Genomic DNA, 19,913 nt, shown 5'->3' with positions numbered 1-19,913 from the left:
ATGCATACTTAATCAGTCAACTTCATCCATACACACTGCACAGTGCAGACAATGACGTAGCCACGTAAACTCTCCAATTTCAGGTCTGACTCAGTTCTTCTGGCCATGTGTGTGGCAGTGGACAATTGAATTTATGTCAGCGATTGAATGAAACAATGGCTGTGAATGTGACAATGTCCTTGACTGTGTTCCCTGCTTTCACACTTGCACAAAGGCTTCTCACATCCTCTTCTGTCAGAAAGAGAAGAGCACACATACAGACAGACTGTCACACAGACAGACAGACTGTCACACAGACAGACAGACTGTCACACTGACAGACAGGCAGGCAGACAGATTGTCCGACAAATAGACAGAAAGACAGACAGGTTGGCAGACAGGCAGGCAGACAGGCAGGCACACTGTCAGGCACACTGTCAGACAGATAGACAGACAGACAGACAGACAGGTTGGCAGACAGACAGACAGACAGACAGGCACACTATCAGGCAGACATAGAAAGACAGACAGACAGACAGACAGACACCAGTCAGGTCATATCACTGACCGTTGCCTGTGACAGAACAGTAACGAGGGGGCATGGTCCCGCCTACACACAGATTCCAGACCAGACTAATTGAAAACAGCAATGATTACAGTGTAATCCTGTCCCCCCGGGTCACACAGGCTTGCTCGGCACAGCGGGTCTGCCCTACTGGAAAATCCATCAGGCGGTGTATATCGCTGCCCTGGCTTCTCCCTCCACTCCTACTAAATGATTCTGTCAAACCCTGAAATTCATTGATGGCATATTTTCTCCACTTAATCATTCAAAGTAAGGAGCCTTTATCCTGTTAATGTGTTTAAGGGCATTTCTTCCCTTCTTTCCTTTCCTTCAAACTTCATTTTATTAACAAGTATTTCCCCTTGACAAGAATGATTTATGGATGACCTCCGTTTTGTTGGGGATCAGATGGAGTTTATTGTAATCTGCAACGTTATTTATTTATTTTTTCCTCTGGCCTGATTGTTTCTCAGGGGCTGAGATTGCTGTAGTTAAAAAAACAGTCAGCAAAACTTTCTGGGATCTTGAGAATGTCAAAGAATAATGACTTCTTTAACTGTCTTACATTAATCAAAATGCCCTGTGTAATGTAATGCAATGGATAATGTGCATAATTGGTACAGGCCATGTATACTCAAATAACGCTATGGCTGGCTATTTTTCAAAAAGATTAGCAATTTCCAAAATATTTAAAATGTTTAGAAGACGATGTTCCTTATTGATTATTACAGATGATGATGTTGGCCTATGTTGTTGTTGCTTAGATAATGTATTTATGTTGGAGTTTGAGTGACCATTATTAAAGTGATATTACTAGTGGGCAGAAAAACACACTAAACTATGCACAGGTTTTACTAAGGTGGGAGATTAATATTGATTAATTGAGTGTTTTCACACAACAAATAACTGTGGCAACAGACCAGAAATCAGAGTTTAACAGGAAAGCAGTTGTTTGAAAGCAGCATTGCCTGAAAAACAACATGTTTAAAGTTCACTGGCTAGTTCACTTCTATTTTTGTAGGGAAGGCAGGGAGTGACAAATCCAGAGGACAAGTGTTCCTTCTCCATTCAAAGACATGTTAGCAAATACATTAAAAACACACTCATTCATACAATATTACCACAACACAAACCTCTGTCCCATGGACACTAAGACACAAACCAGACAGTCACATACACAAGCACACAAGCACCCCAAGGCACAAACACATACACACATATACACGCACAGACTGACTTCAAACTATTTGTATTTGCATTTCCATAGTTTCTTATCAGCCAAAGAGTAGTTAATTATTGTTTCTATCTTTGTTTAAAATGTAACCTCATCCAAAGAGTGAATAAAGCCTTTTTTGAAGGAGCTGCAAAGCACCATTTATGACAGTAACCTTTGACAAAACATCTGGCACTACACTTTCAGTCTGACACATTCTGTGTATGTAGCTGTACAGCTACAGTAACCTTTAAAGCAAGAAAAATGTGTTTAATAACATCCAAGCTGAGCGTCCCTTTTCTGTCAATCCCTGCAGTGGGAACAGTTGCTCTGTATTCTGTCTGCTTCTCCGGTCACAACACTTGAGACAGGTTAAGGGGAGTGGGGAGAGGGGGAGACAGGAAGTGAGGAAAGGGGGAAGAATCTTGGATGATGATTATAATTGACCTCTGGGATAATGAGTCCTTGTCCAGAGAATGGTAGGGTAACAACACATTGTGGGATTAGCCCCCCCCCCACTCCACTCTAACTTCCCCCCCACACCTTCTCCTCCAGAATACTGATATAGTGTTTAACTGAGGAGTCACAGCATCTCAGCTTGCACGATCTCCTGGCATTCAAACAAACAATATGTATAGCTAAACAGGACTACAAAAAAAAAAAAACATAAGAACTGAACTGATCCACTAATAGGATTACCTATTTAACTGTGTTCTCCTATTGTTATACACAGAAAGACTGGATATATTACGGGTGTATTTCTGCGTTGTTCCCTCAGGGCTGAAGATTGGAGGTCAAGGCTGGTCCCTGGCTTTCAGAGGTGCTTTCTCACACTCCACCTCCCCAGACATCACCTGTTACCAGTGACTGTCCATCTATTCATCAAAACTCTCTGTGGTCTCATAATGACCCCATCCAACCTACACACAGACACACACACACTCACACACACACACCGTTGGACCCTCATGTTCACTCTCTGACTCACTCCCCCCCCCCCTTTCTTCCTCCTTTCCCCCCTCTCCTCCACTCTGTCTCTCTCTGTCTCTCTCTTCGCCCTCTCCCACTTGACCTTGTGGGTCAGGTAGTTTGAAACTCCAGTTTTGTCAGAAGGTTTTAACACTCTTGGCTGTCATTAGATCCACGACTGGGGAGGCAAAGACTAAATAAATGATCATGTAAGAAATTAAGGGGGCTATGAATAATGGGGCTGGGGCACTCCAGGATGGTGTCTTGTGGTGGGAAGATGGATGGGGACAGAATCCCATCGCCCTCCATCTCAACCATCCCCTGGACTCCATCGGATTGCCAGTCTTTTTATGCGAAGGAGGGTTATATATGTGTGTGCATTCGTGTGTGCATTCGTGTGTGTAAATGAAACGGCTCCTTATTGAATAACCTATTGGTTATTCAATAAGGCTGTATAAACAGAACCCATGGGGGATTACACAACTTGTATTTGAAAAATATGTTCAAGTCATAGAACCATTACAGTATTGCTGCACCTGGTGGGGGAAAGGAGAGGGAGGGGGTCAGGGCCACTCCTACAGTTTGTTAAAGTCAGGGATGTTAAGCAAAACAATAACCTGCCAGACACCTCCCCGGCACTTATCATTAACAAACCTGGCAACCTTGCAACCAGTAATAACGAACATCACCCCTTCCTCCACCTTCCATCTGCACAAGGACAAGACACGAAAAGCACTGCTGGCTACAATGCTGACTGTATATTTTCGTTTGTTTCTTTTGTCCCAAAGAATTAAAGTAGCAACAATTTTCCTTAAAGAGTTATTTTCACAAAATAACAGTTTTATTTTGCTTTAAAAATGCTTTTGTAGAATAGCAGGGAAGAAATCTTAACCTTTAAATTGCTTTGATTACATGAACTTACATAATGTAAGGATCTTCAAGGGAAACCAATATTCTACTGTGAAAACAAAATATTGAAAACATTGATTACTGATTACATTTTATTTTAGAGACTATGCTTAAAAAAAATAACTTTTGTATAAGCACAATCGGGTCATGACTGTGTTTCTTTGACTACAGCCCTAATGATTTTGGATGTTGATGGCTGCATGATTATGCATGATGATGGTCAATGTGTACAGCAGTTTAGCTGGGCCAGCTAGGCACAGAGCTGTGTGGATTAGCCATATGGTAGCAGTGATTAGAGGGTAGTCTGCTGTTGAATTACTGTAATCTCCATGGAAACTTCATACAGTTGTTTAATCAGTGAGAGATTAAGAGAGTCAAGACTTTATGACTGTCAGACATAGGACACTAAATGATCAAAAAACGAATCTCAAAACAAAACAAAAACAATAAAAACTATTAAAGAGCGGATTTGACAGATTTGGAACGTCTTTGTCAGCAGCTGTCTGTTGTGCATTCCTCAGTAACAACCAATAACTCCAAGTACTTCCTGGCCCTCAGTCCTGCCCCCTAACAAAGCAGGTCAGCCCAGACCATTATCAGGCCCAAGTCCCCACACCTATTATGGGATGCTTGTGAGTGAGACAGACGTGCCCTCTGATCTGTCAGGCCTCTTAGTGCAGGTCCAGACAAAGTCTGCCCCAAGGCTGCATCAACTAGATCCAGGCGCTCAAACTAATGGCTTTTCGGGATGCTAGCTCCGTGACACCTCTCCCTTAAAACACCCCTAAGTACTGTACTTCCTTCCTTTCTTTATGTCGTCGATTCCAAACTTCCTTCCTTCCTTTTCTTTCCACCCTCCTTCGTTCCTCCCTTTATTACTTTCTCTCTTTTTCCAATCATTCCTTTCATCTGGCCTTTCTTACTTTGTGTGGGGAGAGTGGCTTCAGAAGCAGACACATCCCGTCCAGCCAGACGTTTTTTGGAAGTCTGGAAAGATTCACCTATAGACCTCTTAGCCCCAAATAGAATTATTTTTGGTCACAGCGACTAATGAAAACTTTGTGTCGAATTAGACACAAATTAGTGAATAAGCACGCTAGTAGGCTAGTATCAGTAGTTCATAGCTAAAAGCAAACATCTTTGTTCTTTGTTTTTGCTTTGTTTTTGCATCAAGGGCCATCAGTTTAGTCAGCCTTGCAGACTATACAGTGAGCTATATAATTCAGTCTGATACAAGGCCCTCGACAGTAGTATCTCAAAGCGAATACATCCATGAAATGAAGAGTTGTATGTGAGTGGGACGACTGAGGCCGACCCAGCTGGTGAAGTTATTTTTCCAACATTGATCCAACGGATAATGAAACCCAACTCAATCATCCATGCTCTTACAAAGTACCCACAATTCCTGGCATCTACGTTCCATCAGTAACCTCCTACCATCCAGTAACAAACCCCTGTTTACAGGAGTTAATGGCAAGAAATGCCAGCCAAAGAGACTTTCAATACTGTAAAAACAAAGACTTTCACACAGAACCGCCAGTTAGTGTCTGAGACCCTGCCACAGGAAGATTCATGTCTGAGTCTTCGTCTGATGGCCATCGATCCCCCTGACCCTTGCGTTATGGTAAAGAGATCAGGGTTTGGCTTGGAGGGGTGCACATAGCACACTATCTCCACCCAGTTCAGCAAATGCATTCCTTTCCACTCTCACGTTTCATAGAGAAGAGGGGGAACATATTTAGTAGCGAAAGAGGGCATTTTTCTGCCAACCAAATAAACAGACTTCCATTAGTCAGCTGGTCGGGAAGGGAAGAGAGAGGGCGAAAGAGAGAGAGATTGAGAGAAAGAAAGACAGAGGGAGAGAGAGGGAAAGATATATATAGAAAGAGAGAGAAAGAAAGAAAGAGAGTAAGACAGAGAGAGAGACAATGAGGAAAAGAGGGAGAGAGGGAGAGAAAAAATAAACGTAAAAGAGAGAGAGAAAGAGAGACAAATGTGTTTTTACACTATTGAAATTAAATCACTTTCCTTTCATTTGGAGTCATGAGCCCATTGTGTCTCAGCAAACTAGAGAGGCAACAAACTAAAAAAAAGGTTATCCGTGAGCAGTCATTTGAAAAGGTTATTTAACTTACATCTTAACCTTCCTTAAAAAAAATCATTTTTACCATACATACAATTTCTGTACATAACCCCAAATTTACAAAATTAGTTTTAGCTGTCCTGTTGATTCATACAATTTTTCCAAAAATAACATTTGGTTTGAGGCACATATTTTATCATTGTATGTATTGCCACAATTTTATTTTTCCCCCTCTCCCTACTGTAAACCACTTTGGCAAGTTTGTTAACTTTAACATCCCATGAAAGTAAATGTATTGTATTGGAATGGTATTGAAAAGTGTGTGGGTGTTTGTGTGTTTGAGAGAGGGAGAAACAAACCTGCAAATAGAAAGACACACACACACATACCTCCAGAGATCTCATTGACATGTTCAAGTCCAGGTGGTTCACTCATCTTTGGGGGCTGGACATCCTCTCCCTCTGGGTCTTCATCCTGGGCTGGGGGGCGTAGGGGGCACACATTACAGTCAGGTCAGCTGGAGTCAGTTCCAATCCCATAGATTAGAACATAACAGAATACAAATAACAGAATAGAATAGAATAGGGTCGATAAGAATAGAATACCATTCATTGGGAAACCTCCCTTTAATAGACTGAGAACAGGAGCAACCGTTTTTATAAGTCACATTTCAATCCAACAAAAAAAGGCCACCATGCCTGAGAGACGTAGATGATGTCCCCTACCTGTATAGTCTCCCTGGAGAGCTTTGCTCTGCTGGTTCCCACTCAAGGCGATGACACTGACCGTGTATTCCTTTGTGGGATCGAAATCTGTTATCACCACTTTAGTCTCCCTTTTTGGAATGCGCAGCTCGTTCTGTTTCCCACCTGGTAGAATTAGAATCAGAATCAGAATCAGAATGGGATTTATTCGCCATGAAAGTTTGCACAGACAAGGAATTTGCTTTGGCAGGAAGGTGCATACAATAAACATATACCTAAAATTTAAATATGTGGACTATCTATACTAAGGGTACATAAACTAGCAGTACTAAGTGGGATTAGAATAGAATTAAATATACAATAAAATAAAATATAAGTTGCCGTAAATTACAATATAAAAATACAAAAATACAAATATTACAAAAAATACAAATGTACAAGATACCATTATTGTAATGCAGTGCAAAAAGCAGAGGAATGAGAGAGGAACGGCATCAGTATTCACTACCTCCATGTTTCATCACTGTTAACAAAGCAATCAGTGGTTCATTCCCTCAAGCACTGGGAGTTTCAATGTCAAGCATTGTTGTGTACTTCAGTGGACTGACTACTGGGAGTCTTGTTGCCAGAAGCCTGTCTGTATGTGTGTGTGTGTTTGGAGCTGTGTGTGTTGGGCATTGAGGGCAGAGCTAAAACCAAAGGTGATCGCTACTGATGCAGCACGCATCAGCGTTGCGTCTGTTGTGAGAAAATAACTAAGTTACTAATCATAGCAAGAACTTTAAAATCAACAATACATTTTGGGTTACATACAAACACACACTCCTCTCTTCTCCTGTCCTCTCCTTTCTCTTCCTCTCCATTCTTCTCATCTAGACCTTGGCAAGCACATCTACTGTGTAGTGGACTTCAGGTCACATTATTGACCAATTAGGCTCATTCAGATCCCCCAGCCCTGTGGAGATCGATAGACAGATAGACTGGGCCTGCTTTATCAGCTCCAATCACACTACCTGCTCCAGAGGGGTGTTGAAAGTGTCAAGTCAGGAGTGGCCAGACAAATACGAATAGACTAGAATTCTGCATTGATTCCGTGAATCATTGCAAAGAAATCCATGCTAATATGCTGACACACAGCAGTAAATGCAAGTCTGCAAGTCAAGACAGCATAGAGAGTTGATGTAGATTCTCAGAACAGTAGTGTGCCTAACCTCATTCTATAATATCACCACAAAAGGTACAATGCAGAGATATTTCCCCTCATACTTGAAAATGCAATACGAGACTTTTATAACGTGCGTACACGTGTGCAGTTGTGTTTGTAAAACTCCACTGGGTGGTCCCCAGTGGAACGAGGGAGGGAGACCGAGCGAGAGTAACCAGCGAGGGAGACCGCACTTCACTGATCCTGACAGGTCTTTCTTCAGAAACATGATCAACCTGATGATATACTGCAGTTGCCTCTGCGCTGGGATCTGGGATCTGGTATCTGTTCCAGTATACGGAAGACCTGGCACAGTGAACACATGTAGCCAGAGTAGGCTGTACACTGCCCAAGCTAGCTGGCCTGGTTAAGTATATTATTTACTATTTAAGTGTATTATTACCTTATTTTGACAGGCCCTTCATACAGTAGACAGTCTGTAGATAAAGAACAAATACTCAATAAGCTAACCCTAAATGTATGCTTTTATTAGACTGTTGATAGCATATAGCTTTTAATGTCTATTGAAAAGATTCATAGATTGCAAGATCTTCAGAAGTCACCCCTTTCTCTTGGCTAAATGTCTCTCATTGCAGATGTCTTCTGTGCAAGAGACCAACTATACTGTAGTAGAGAAATGTTCCTTTTCTGAAGCATGTTAGCATTCAGGATTAAGACCTATGTCCTTCAAAGAATCACAAATATGTCCGATTCCTTTGTTGTTCTCTTTGTTCTTAAAGTGTATCAGTTTACAACCGAGGGGCCAGTTTGGCGGTCTGATAGCACACTGTTGGCCACATGCTGAGCAAAACCTGCAGTGACAGTATCAGTGCCCAGATCACTCCTTAATCCCAGATTGTTATGGGCTCGGAATGACAAGTCAAAGTCAAACAAGGTGAATATACTTCCCCACTGAAATGTGTGACTATCACATCTCCTCACAATCAGTTTTTATATAAGCCCTACTCCCTCAGAGGAAGTCTTTGGTAAGATGCGCTTGGAGAATATAATAGTTAATTTTCTAAAATGCAGTATGCACAGACATCATAGGAAAAGGTACACTGAGAGAAGGAATCTTCCATGTAGAACCTGTGCCTTTAGGGAAAATAAAAAGGTTTGGGGTAGAACCTTTTCTAGGTCTGACAGAAAACATTTGGGTCCTAGTTTCAGCCTTTGACAGAGTTATGTGAGGAAGCACATATCTACATACAGTATATCAAATAAGGTTCTCCCTTATATGATGGCACCCCCTTAAGGGGGTGGACATCTCATTCTGAGGGTTCCCCTAAACAAATAAATGGTTCTGAGAATGAAAGATCATCGTGCATCTTACCTGGTTTGGTGACGTATATAAATATATAGCTGTCAAAATCTCCCTTCGGTTCTTTCCATGAGACATGCAATTTGTTTGTTCCCAGTTCTTTAAACCGTATTCTTCGCGGACTTGGAACTGGAATAAAAATAAAATGTCCTATTAACACAGTGTCATTCTGAGAAACCTGGTAAATTGATGAATATGTCAGACTCAATCCTGTGGTGTTTGTGCAACAAATGTGAGACGTCAGCTTTGTTAGTGACATTCATGCACTCACAAACAAACACACACACATAGATCTGCAACAAAATGAACCAAATATGACCAGGCAACAAACAGTGCACGACACAAAGACACAGTGGTGAACGAGGTTGTGCTGCCAACCGTCTCTCTCTCACTCCCTCAATACATTCTGTCAAATAGATGGAAGTCTCTAAGCCGATTACATCATCTGCAAATCCTTCCAAGACAGCAGGTGTTTCAGATTCTAAAATCAGCGAATGTTTTATCTATACAGTTTAGTTCCATGGAGAATCCATCTATGGTAGGAACCGTATGATATTTTCCCTTCTGTCACAGTGGAAACTTCAACAGTCTCTCCTCAGAATGACATTGAAACAGCCAGCTTGATATCTACAGTTTGCATTCTGGCATGGTGATGGCATTAACAGAAGTAGCTGCAGAGAGGAGATTGTTGACAAATTGTTTCTCAGCTGTAGAATACAGAATACTCTACTACTAATTCATGTCATTGTCAAGTGTTCACCTAATTGAGTTAGTTAGTTTACGTAACGGCTTAAATCCCCACAACCACACCACTTTTTTCCCACACTGAAAGTGTGGATGTTAATCCAAGGTTTTTTGTTAATCACACCCGAGCCCCACCAAAAACCACAACCATTTGCTTCCTCATCAACCAGCTCTGAGAGAAAGGAGCGTCAATTGTCATCTTTATATGTCTACATTCTTGAAGATGACAAATGGTCAATTTTCCATCAATCTGTGTCCATCATAACCAGAGTGAAGACATATAAGGATAATTGGGCAAACAGAAATATAGCATTGCCGTGAAAGAGGTTGTGGAAAAGAGAGGAGTGTGAATAAGGGAGACACAATGCTCACAAACCTGATGGGTATCCCTTTGTCAAGTGGCAATCCAACCTCCTCCATAACTTGAACATTGTGTGAGCGTGCACACCTGTGTTGTGCTTCACACCTGTGCTCGGCCATCCACCTGTGAGCTGACGTCTACCCACGCGAAAAGCCAAGGCATGTTTTATGTAGCCATAAAGTAACGTCGTAAACGAGCCACTTTCTAAAATCCAATTCAAAGCCAAGCGCATAACGAAACTATCATTCTTATAATTTCTCTTTTTGGTTTATGCTGAATGAAGAATAAGTAGCACTACAAATTCACGCTTTAAGCCTGAGTGATTGCATATGAATTGGGTCGACGGAGAACCGCTAATAATTTGGTGAGTATTGTCACCAGTGGCAGGGGGCTAGGGGTTTGGGGGTTGAGGGGGATGGAGGCTGGGGTATGGGTAGCTTGGGGCTTGGGGGGCTGAGGGCTTGGGGGTTCAGGGACTGGGGGCTGGGGGCTTGAGTTGAGTTGGAATGCGTCTCCCAAACGTGACTTAAAAGACCCGTAGAACAAGAGTAAGAGAGTGAATAATTAAACAAATACCTTTGGGTGTGAGCTTTCTCAGTATGGAGAGATCAGGAACTTCATGGTATGGATTAATATAACCGAAAAACCTGCTCCTAATCTGGGATCTGGAGGTGAATCTCCCTGAGAATGGGTTCTTTGCCAGCTACCCCTCTTCCAAGTTGGCATACCCTTTACTTTTGCTCCTCAGAGATGAACCCTGAAGTCTGTGACAGCTTGTGCAGGCTGGTGTGTTTTCCTCACGAGTTTGAGTGTGACAAGTGCTGAGTTGTCATTTTGTTGCGGAGACAGGTTGAAAAGCGAAGTTGTATGCGTGGGTGGGTGTGTGTGCACGCGCGCACTATCTATTCATTAGAGCAGTGCACCACGACTCTGTACCAGTCTTTGATGTGGTTTATCTGTGTGCTCTGTGAGGACACTCCTGCCTCAGTGTTGGCAGATAAGACGTCACCCAAATCCACCAAGTCTTTTATCAGCGCTCTTCCGCTTGTGTACCTGGCTGAAGCCCTCATCGCCTTGGAACGTTTATCTTTTCAGCAACATGAAAATCCATACAGAGAGTATATGAAAATGTAGGCCTCAGCTTCCCCATGTACGCTGTGCAGTAGAGTTTGACAGGTTTACTCTGAGCTGTTCAATCACATTTTCCAGTCTTAAGGACCTTGGCAAAATGTTTTATTTATTTAATGATTTCCTTCATTTAAACGCAGGCTGGATTTTAAAGAATCCAGCTTTTGTGCTTTAATTATACACAGACATGTTTAGATATATTCCCTACATTTGCTGTGAGGACGCTTTTTTGTGTCTCTGTGTCAAAACTGCTAATTACTAATCAGTCGCCCATTGCCCACATTAATTCAGCAATCTACAGGGAAACACACACGTACACACACAATTTTACACACACAAACAAAAAATTCCACTGCTTTTAAATGAGCCAATCTGAGACCTAATGTGGTGCTGTGCGGTAGAGCACGGCCTTGACCTGCCCAGACAGCCAATCAATAGTGAATCATTACACTTAACGATGCTGTCATAATCAGTAGAGTCGAGATGCCTAACAACACCTCACAGCAGAAAAGGAGGATAAAATGGATTATCAGAGTAGACGATAAGCAAACTGAGTGGAGACACACCATGGAATACTATATTCATGAGATGAGGAAAACGTAAATGGTGACCGTTGAAATAAAAATAATTATTTTACGCTTTGCGACCTGCTTGATATTCAAATGGGATCATCAGAACAAATCCCTCCAAGATCCCTACTGCTCGGCAAACTTTTTTTTTTCTTTCACACAAAGCCCGGAGATGATAGACGGAACACATACTCAGTCTAGATTGTGCTGATATTGTTCAATTGGTGTGGGATTGTGGGATTGATATGATTTGTTTTTCTTTTCATTATTTCTTAAAATAGTTCATGACCATCTATAGTTTCTCTCACTCCAAGGCCGAGAAGGAATGTGAGCCACAATACACAAGCACACTCATGGGAAATTCAATGTTTAAATCTCCCTTTAGTCCTTGACCAGTCACATATTGCCATTCAGATATTATCTCAGTATGGATAGTTTACCACATCCTGTTCACAGTGTTGCAAGACCAAGGCCAGGACAAATAGCAAGCGGCCTAAGACAGAGAGAACCACAGTGAGAACAATCACCTTGAGGAGATCAAGCTGATGGATATTATCCACAGTCTGATCACAGCAGTCATCAGATACAACTCTATACTGTAATATCCTGTTTTCTCAAGTTGTTTTGTTATTCTTAAGCTTGAACATAAGCAAGCATAACAATACATAACATAAGTATTAGAAACGAACATTAAGCCTCGCCGAAGCACAGCCGGTAGCAAAACAGAGACAAGCCAGTGGGGTGAAGCAGTGTTTTGACATGAAGACAAGATGTTGGTGGACCAAACCTAGACATCAAAAGTAGAGGATTGAGAGGAAGCAGAAGCCACTTCAGGGAATCAGGCTGAAGCTGGGACGTACCTTGACCCAGGGCAGGGGCAGGGAGGTGAGAAGAGAGAGCCAGGAGAAGCAGCGGAGCCCACATCTTCAATTGTCCGAGAGCCAGCACCCTCGTCACACTGATACTGTACTGATCCTTTTATACCTAGAGAACAGAAAGAGATTATTTACCCCTTTCCAGAGTTTGAGGGGCGGGGGGAGGTAATGAGATAGAGGGAGATAAAAAGGTTGATAGATAACGAGATCAGAGAGTTCACCAGTGGACATTGCGTGCTGTAGATTCAACAAGGTTTTGTTGCCTTGAGGCAAAGATCCAGAATCAGTCATTAGTTCTACTGCTATTACTTCTCACCACTACAGGAGACAAGCTCATCTGAACTAGGACTGGACCCATACTTTAGGGCAACATCTCCCCACTCCATCACCCTCTGAGTGGGGCTGGAGGAGGAGAGCACCCCACCACCACTACCACCACCCACCCAATCTGTCTAGGACACAGTGGAGGATGTTGTCAACTTTTGATGGACAGGCTCCAGAGAAGATTTCCTGAGTGCCATTGTTGACAATGAGCCCAAGCAGTGCTCCTTTCAGACTGCCACTCATCATTAGAGGAAGAATAAACAGGCTGGTTGAAACAGTAGATGGACTGCCATTCCTCTTCAGGGCTGTGCTGACATTGTGACTTAGGGCAATAATGAAGAAGGCGCTCACTAGATATACTTTTTCAGACGGGAATACTTTACAAAGCCTTCATGCAATGGATTATTTCCTTCCTCTTTCTTTTCTTTCCTTCTGTTCTTCCTTCCTTTCTTCCTCCCTTCCTCCCTGCTTCCTCCCTTCCTTTCTCCTTTTCTTCCTTTCTTTGCCCCTCCCTTCCTTCATATAGTAATCTTTTCCACTACTCTTATCATTTAATTGATAAATCAGTAATCAGAACTGTTTCTACATCGACACATTGCTGAAGTTAGTTAAATGCATATCGTAGTCCAATTCTTTATTTTAATTAGGTTTTTGAAATCATTTTCTGGCATAACTCTGAGTCATGCGAGTTATTTAAACTTGATTTAATAACGTCAACGCTCATAAAATGAACGTCCTTGCTACAAAAATGTAAATATAACAGTTACTTTGTTTCATCATTGTCATTCCTGCCAACCACATAGCACCTCGCCATATAGTTTCAAGAAATCACACCAAAAGTTTCTGCCAAAACTTAAATGTAGACTTTTATCAATGTCGCAAAAAGCACACATCAATGGTATCAGGGGACACACCTTCAGTCCTCAAATGTCCATAACTAATTCAGAGACAGAAACTGAATTCAGGATACGTTAATGTTGAAAGTGAATGAAGGAGCTATAAGTGTAAAATGCAAGACCTTTCCTAAAAGCCATGACCCTATATTTTTTATTAAAATTTTAAAAATCAACTTCTAAAAGTTAACTGGGTCTCCACACATAATTTGAGGCCAGTTTTAGGGCAATTGTATGGTATGCTACAAATATCCTAGAAAAAACTAAATATTCAGTCGTTCAGTCACTTGCTTACACCTAGTCTTAAACATGTCACATAGAATGAATCAATCAATCAATAAATAAACGAATGAAAAGGCAATCACCCATACCTCACAAGTCATCAATCCAATGTTCGTGCTTTTTACCCGCGGTATAGCTGTCTCTCACTACCCCAGAGTGTGACTGCTTCTACGGGCTCTCCGACTGTCCCTCTCCGGTTCGAATTCCGTCAGTCTAGAATAGACCTTGTGGTGGGTGTTTCTTTCGTCGTTATTCACCCATCCCTCCAGCTATTCCAAACCTCTACTTCACCTCATTTCATCCCGGGGACGGGCAGAATTGAAAAAAATGCGACCAATTGCTGCAGTGCAGGACGACGCGGACTGAGGGTTCAATTTAACATCCCTTAGGCACTTTTGTTTCCCCTCGTCACAACTTGTCACATATATAACTGGATCTATTCGCGAACAAGAACACTTCAATTGTCTTTTGTTCTTTTTACTAACATGAATCTGATACGAGCCAGGCACCTCTGAAGTTGATGCTCTCTTTTTTTCTTGTAGCGTATCGCGTGGCAGGTGCGCGGTTCATTCTGATGCGCTTGGCGCTCTGACACCGAGGACGTTTAGAAATGTTAGCACGTGAATGACCACGATGTAAAAACTGTGCAGATTAACCATCTGTTTAAGCAGTAAACATAGCTAACAAAAATGCCTGGTTGTGTTTTAAATTAAAGTCTCTCATCAACCCATGATTGTTTTCTTAAACAAATGACCTTGGGCTAATCGGGCCATTACTAATTGGTAAAAGCAAGCTGAAAGCTCTGACGCCAATACTGAAGTTATTGATTTTATCGGCTAAAGGGGGGGAAGGTGAAGACACCTCTTAACTTGCTTCAGGCTTAGGAATGTGAGACATGGGAACCAAAGAGTGGAGCATGGCATGTCTGTGAAGTGCACCTGGTGTACCCTACCTGCCCTCCCTCTCCACCCCATCAAGCGTTCAGGGTCCAGACACTGTAATCAGGTTTGGTGGTGCTTCTCCTCCCCCACCATGACGCCCCAGCTCCCACCCCCCACCCACCCCCACTTCCCCAGCCCTGCAGGATGAGAGAAACCAGATGGGATGACAGTCCACATGATACTTGGCACATCATCTGTCTGTCTTTGCAGTGCAGTGAATGAACGGCTGGCTGCTGCCTAAGAATCAGCTCATTTTGTACATCATCAATCAAGATGGAATGACGGAGATTATGTATCTTTGGAATGTGTGTAAGAGGTAATGATGCCAGGACGTGTGTGCGTGTGTGTGCATGTGTGTGTGTTTGATTGCTTCCTAAAGTAGTCTTCTCGTAACTTAAATGTTGTAGTTATCTTGACTTTATATTTGACTGGTACAACATCAAACGTTCCAGTTGAGGTTGAATAAGTGAATGTATAAATCTACATATGCATCCATATGATACCAAAAGAGGAGTCAGGACCACCACAGTGAAACACATGGAGTCCATCATAATAGGGAGTTTTGAAATGAATTAAAACGTTTTTAGTTTTTTATATTTATGTTAATATATGTTTATTTATGGAGTTGTTCTCCCTGGGTCTACAATGACGTTTTTGTTCCTTTGTGTCTCAGTGCGTACGTTTTCTGTGCGTGTATGTTTTATATCTATCTATCTGTGTGTGTGTGTGTGTGTGTGTGTGTGTGTGTGTGTGTGTGTGTGTGTGTGTGTGTGTATATACGTGTTTACAGCCTCTACAAGTTTCTACAATCTCTGTGTGTCTGTTTGTGGAGAACTTCTGTCCTGCCCAGTGGTTGGAGGACCAGACCTGCCCTGTGGATGAACTGCTGCAGTGCTGCATCCATTATTCCTCCAAATACTGTAAAAATGATGAATAAATGAATCAAGGAGCGTCTTCAGAGTTTATCTATAGTTCACTGAGCCCAGCCATATGGTCCCTTGGAAGTCTGTCATATAAGTAACACAGAATGGAATGTGCAATACCAGTTTAGACAGTTCAATTTGTACTCAAACGTGTTAATAATGGGAAATGAATATGAAAAAAATCATCTTTTTACCATGAGAGATACCTTTTGAAAGTGAAAATAATTTTCGAGTGAAAACTATCACTTTGTGGAAGACTTAGTGGAGCTCATAGGACACGAAGCATCACATTTTGTGTAGTAAATGGGAGAAATTCCACATTTCCACAGGAAATCATGTCATTCTTAGTATTTTGTGTTGCTGGACAGTAATTCAATTGCATTTTCTCCTCACCCTCTAATTACCATTTCACTTAATTACTGAAGTTAGAAGATGGATTATTTAACGATCTCTCAGTCATGCATGCATCAGTAAAGAGACACCTGTTTCCTTTTTCTACTGAAGGGTGACTTTGGAACCTCTCTCACACTCTCAACAACATGGTCCGAAATAACAAGCCATTTAATACCCATGTATAGAGGACTAATCATTGGGCCTAGTCACTTAACTCAACTAGCACCATGACATTTGCCTGCATCTTGTAATTATCTGACCAGTTAAATCAGTACGGCTTCTCTGTTTCAACTTTGTGTGAACTTACTGCGTGCTCCTCAGAACTGAAGCAATAGCAAACTCTGAAGATTGTCCACTGTTCCATGAATAGCCCGCTTTGTTTGAATGAGTGGGTCAAACTTTGTGTTATCTGTGAGTGTGTTTACATTGTAGCTAGGTTGCTGTCAGGGGCTGGGGTCTGCAGACACACCTCTGGCTACGAAGGAAGACCTCCTATTAGTGAGCCAGTGTGAATGTGTTCAAACAAGAACTATTGGTGGCTGGGAGTGTTTTTCCCAGTTTAGACCCAGTCAATGAGGTAATTATCTCAGACTGTCCAGTCACTATAGTAAGAACAATGTAAAATACTAGAATGTCAGATTCCGGTAGTCTTTTACAGTCAATGTTCTTTAGTTGTAATAGTTTATTTTTTAATTGTTGTTTTTTTCTTTCAATTTTTTTAATTCTGTTTTTGGCTTTTAGGATTCCATATTTACATTTACATTTATTCATTTAGCAGACGCTTTTATCCAAAGCGACTTCCAAGAGAGAGCTTTACAAAGTGCATAGGTCACTGATCATAACAACAAGATAGCCACAAAACATTGCGAGTAGCCAAAACATGAAGCACACATTGTGAACAACCAAAGTAAGTGCCAAAGTGAAGAACCATAAGAGCATGTAGTTAAACAAGTTACAATTAAACAACATGAACCGCTATACGTGCAAGTGTACCTGTGGAAAAAACAAGCAACAATAATAAAAACAATATGTCACAGCGAGTATTTTTTTTTTTTAACAGTTACCACTAACCACAAGAGCAACAAGTCTCTGAGCAAGAGTCATTGTGATCCTTGAGGAAACTAACATCGGGTCAAGCGAACCATTCCTAAGTACCGTTGTACTCCCGGAACAAGTGCGTCTTGAGCGTTTTCTTGAAGGTGGAGAGACAGTCAGTGTCTCTGATGGGGGTGGGGAGTTGATTCCACCACTGGGGGGCCAGACAGGAGAAGAGCTTGTGTTGGGACCGGGCAGTCTTGAGCGGTGGGACCACCAGGCGGTTGTCTGAAGAAGACCGTAGGTGACGGGTGGGGGTGTAAGGCTGCAGGTGAGACCTGATGTAGACGGGTGCAGTCCCGTTCACTGCTCGGAAGGTCAATACCAGGGTCTTGAATCTGATACGGGCCATGATGAGTAGCCAGTGGAGAGAGATGAGGAGCGGGGTAACATGAGAGCGTCTGGGTAGATTGTAGACCAGGCGGGCCGCTGCGTTCTGAATCCTCTGAAGAGGGCGGGTTGCACATGCTGGGAGACCAGCGAGCAGCGAGTTGCAATAGTCCAACTTGGAGAGGACAAGTGCTTGGACTAGCAGCTGGGTGGAGTGCTCAGACAGGTATCTCCTGATCTTCCGGATGTTGTAGAGGGTGAATCTACAGGACCGGGAGACCGCAGCAATGTGGGCAGTGAGGGAGAGCTCGTCGTAAATGGTAACCCCAAGGTTCCTGGCAGAGGATGAAGAGGTCACCGTTGCAGATCCCAGGGTGATTGAGAGATCGTTGGAGATGGAGGGTTTAGCCGGGATGATGAGAAGTTCTGTTTTGGCGAGGTTCAGCTGGAGGTGGTGCTCGGTCATCCAGGCGGAGATGTCTGTGAGGCAGGCCTCAATCCCAGCTGAGATCCCTGGATCGGTCGGGGGGAACGACAGGTACAGCTGCGTGTCGTCAGCGTAGCAGTGATAGGAGAAGCCATGGGAGGTGATGATTGGTCCAAGTGAGGTGGTGTACAGAGAGAAGAGGAGGGGTCCAAGGACGGAGCCCTGTGGGACACCAGTGGAGAGCTGGCGAGGGCCTGACAGTTTGCCTCCCCAGGAAACCTGGTAGGGTCTTCCCGACAGGTAGGATGAGATCAACTGGAGTGCAGTGCCAGTGATGCCCATCTCAGAAAGTCTGGCGAGCAGGATCTGGTGGTTAACCGTATCAAACGCTGCAGAAAGGTCCAGCAGAATGATGACGGATGACCTGGAAGCCGCTCTGGCAGACTGGAGGGCAGTGGTGACTGAAAGGAGGGCCAGTCTCTGTGGAGTGGCCAGTCTTGAAGCCCGATTGGTTGGGGTCAAGCAGGTTGTTCTGAGAGAGAAAGTTAGACAGTTGGTTAGATACAACACGTTCAATTGTTTTTGAAAGGAAGGGTAACAGTGATACCGGTCTGTAGTTCTGGAGGACGGCAGGGTTAAGGGAGGGTTTTTTGAGTAGAGGGGTAACTCTAGCCTGTTTGAAGGCAGAGGGGAAGGTGCCAGAGGTAAGAGAGGAGTTTAGGACATGGAGAAGAAAAGTTATGATGGAGGGGGAGATGGTTTGAAAGAGAGGGGAGGGGATAGGATCAAGGGGACAAGAGGTGGGGCGATGAAAGAGAATGAGGTCAGAGATCTCTGCCTCAGACAGGGGAGAAAAAGAGTTTAGACATTTAGTTGGGTCAGTCATGGAGGGTGAGAGGGTAGGAAAGGTGGGTTTAGGGAACCGAATGCTAATGTCGGCTACTTTTTTCTCAAAGAAGAAAGAGAAGTCGTCTGCTGTCAGGGTGGAGGGAGGGGGTGGGGGAGGTGGGTTAAGAAGGACACACATACACACATATTAACATGTGTGTTGTGTGCCAGAGTGGCTGAAGACCGAGACCCTTTCGTGTTCTGTGAAATAGGACTGAGCCTTTTGAACACTGATTAAATATATATATATGATTATATATATTACATGGTAGCTATATTTCTATTACCTATACACCGTACATAAACTGTGTGTCTTGAGATGGGTACAAAAAAGGTGAGAGGAAAGGGGGGGGGGAAGAGATGCAGTTGAGATGCAGTTTATCAGATAGATGGATTAGATGTTCCTTTGTGATAAACATCATTCATCACCTGACTGTCACTCATCCTGGGGGATGGGGTGACATTTTGTGTGGTAGGGGGTGTTGTTGTGTGTGTGGGTGGGTGGGTGGGTGTGTGTTTGGGGGAATGGGGATGGTTCGCAGCTTTAAAAACTGAGAGCTGGGGAACTCGTACAAAATCTAACCCTATCCCAGTGAGGTGTGGTATTTAGGCCTCTACTATCAGTTGGTTACTGGTCCAAAAGTTCGAACTAACTAACTCATCCATCTACTCACTTACTCAGGTAATGAGGTAATACTCACGCAGGAAGCTGGATGAATGACATGGACTGATATTTCAAACAATTACTTTGGGATTACTTTGAGGCTAATTGGATGCAATTGCACGTGACTCA

The 19,913-nt window shown here is 42.9% G+C and overlaps 1 protein-coding gene across 1 annotated transcript in view; it reads right to left on the bottom strand.

Moving 5' to 3' along the window:
• Window positions 1–12,713, bottom strand: part of col14a1a (collagen, type XIV, alpha 1a) — a 66,175-nt gene extending 53,462 nt beyond the window's left edge. The window contains exons 1-4 of the mRNA XM_067237519.1: window positions 12,610–12,713; window positions 8,960–9,076; window positions 6,444–6,587; window positions 6,108–6,197 (exon numbers count right to left, since the gene is read on the bottom strand). Of these exons, the coding sequence (XP_067093620.1) occupies window positions 6,108–6,197; window positions 6,444–6,587; window positions 8,960–9,076; window positions 12,610–12,673 (415 nt within the window). The 5' untranslated portion in view covers window positions 12,674–12,713. The remainder of the gene's footprint in view (window positions 1–6,107; window positions 6,198–6,443; window positions 6,588–8,959; window positions 9,077–12,609) is intronic.
• Between the last annotated feature and the right edge of the window lie 7,200 nt (window positions 12,714–19,913).

This window comes from Osmerus mordax, chromosome 6 (assembly GCF_038355195.1).
Source record: "Osmerus mordax isolate fOsmMor3 chromosome 6, fOsmMor3.pri, whole genome shotgun sequence".
Taxonomy (NCBI): domain Eukaryota; kingdom Metazoa; phylum Chordata; class Actinopteri; order Osmeriformes; family Osmeridae; genus Osmerus; species Osmerus mordax.
This window is presented reverse-complemented; position numbering and strand designations above follow the sequence as displayed.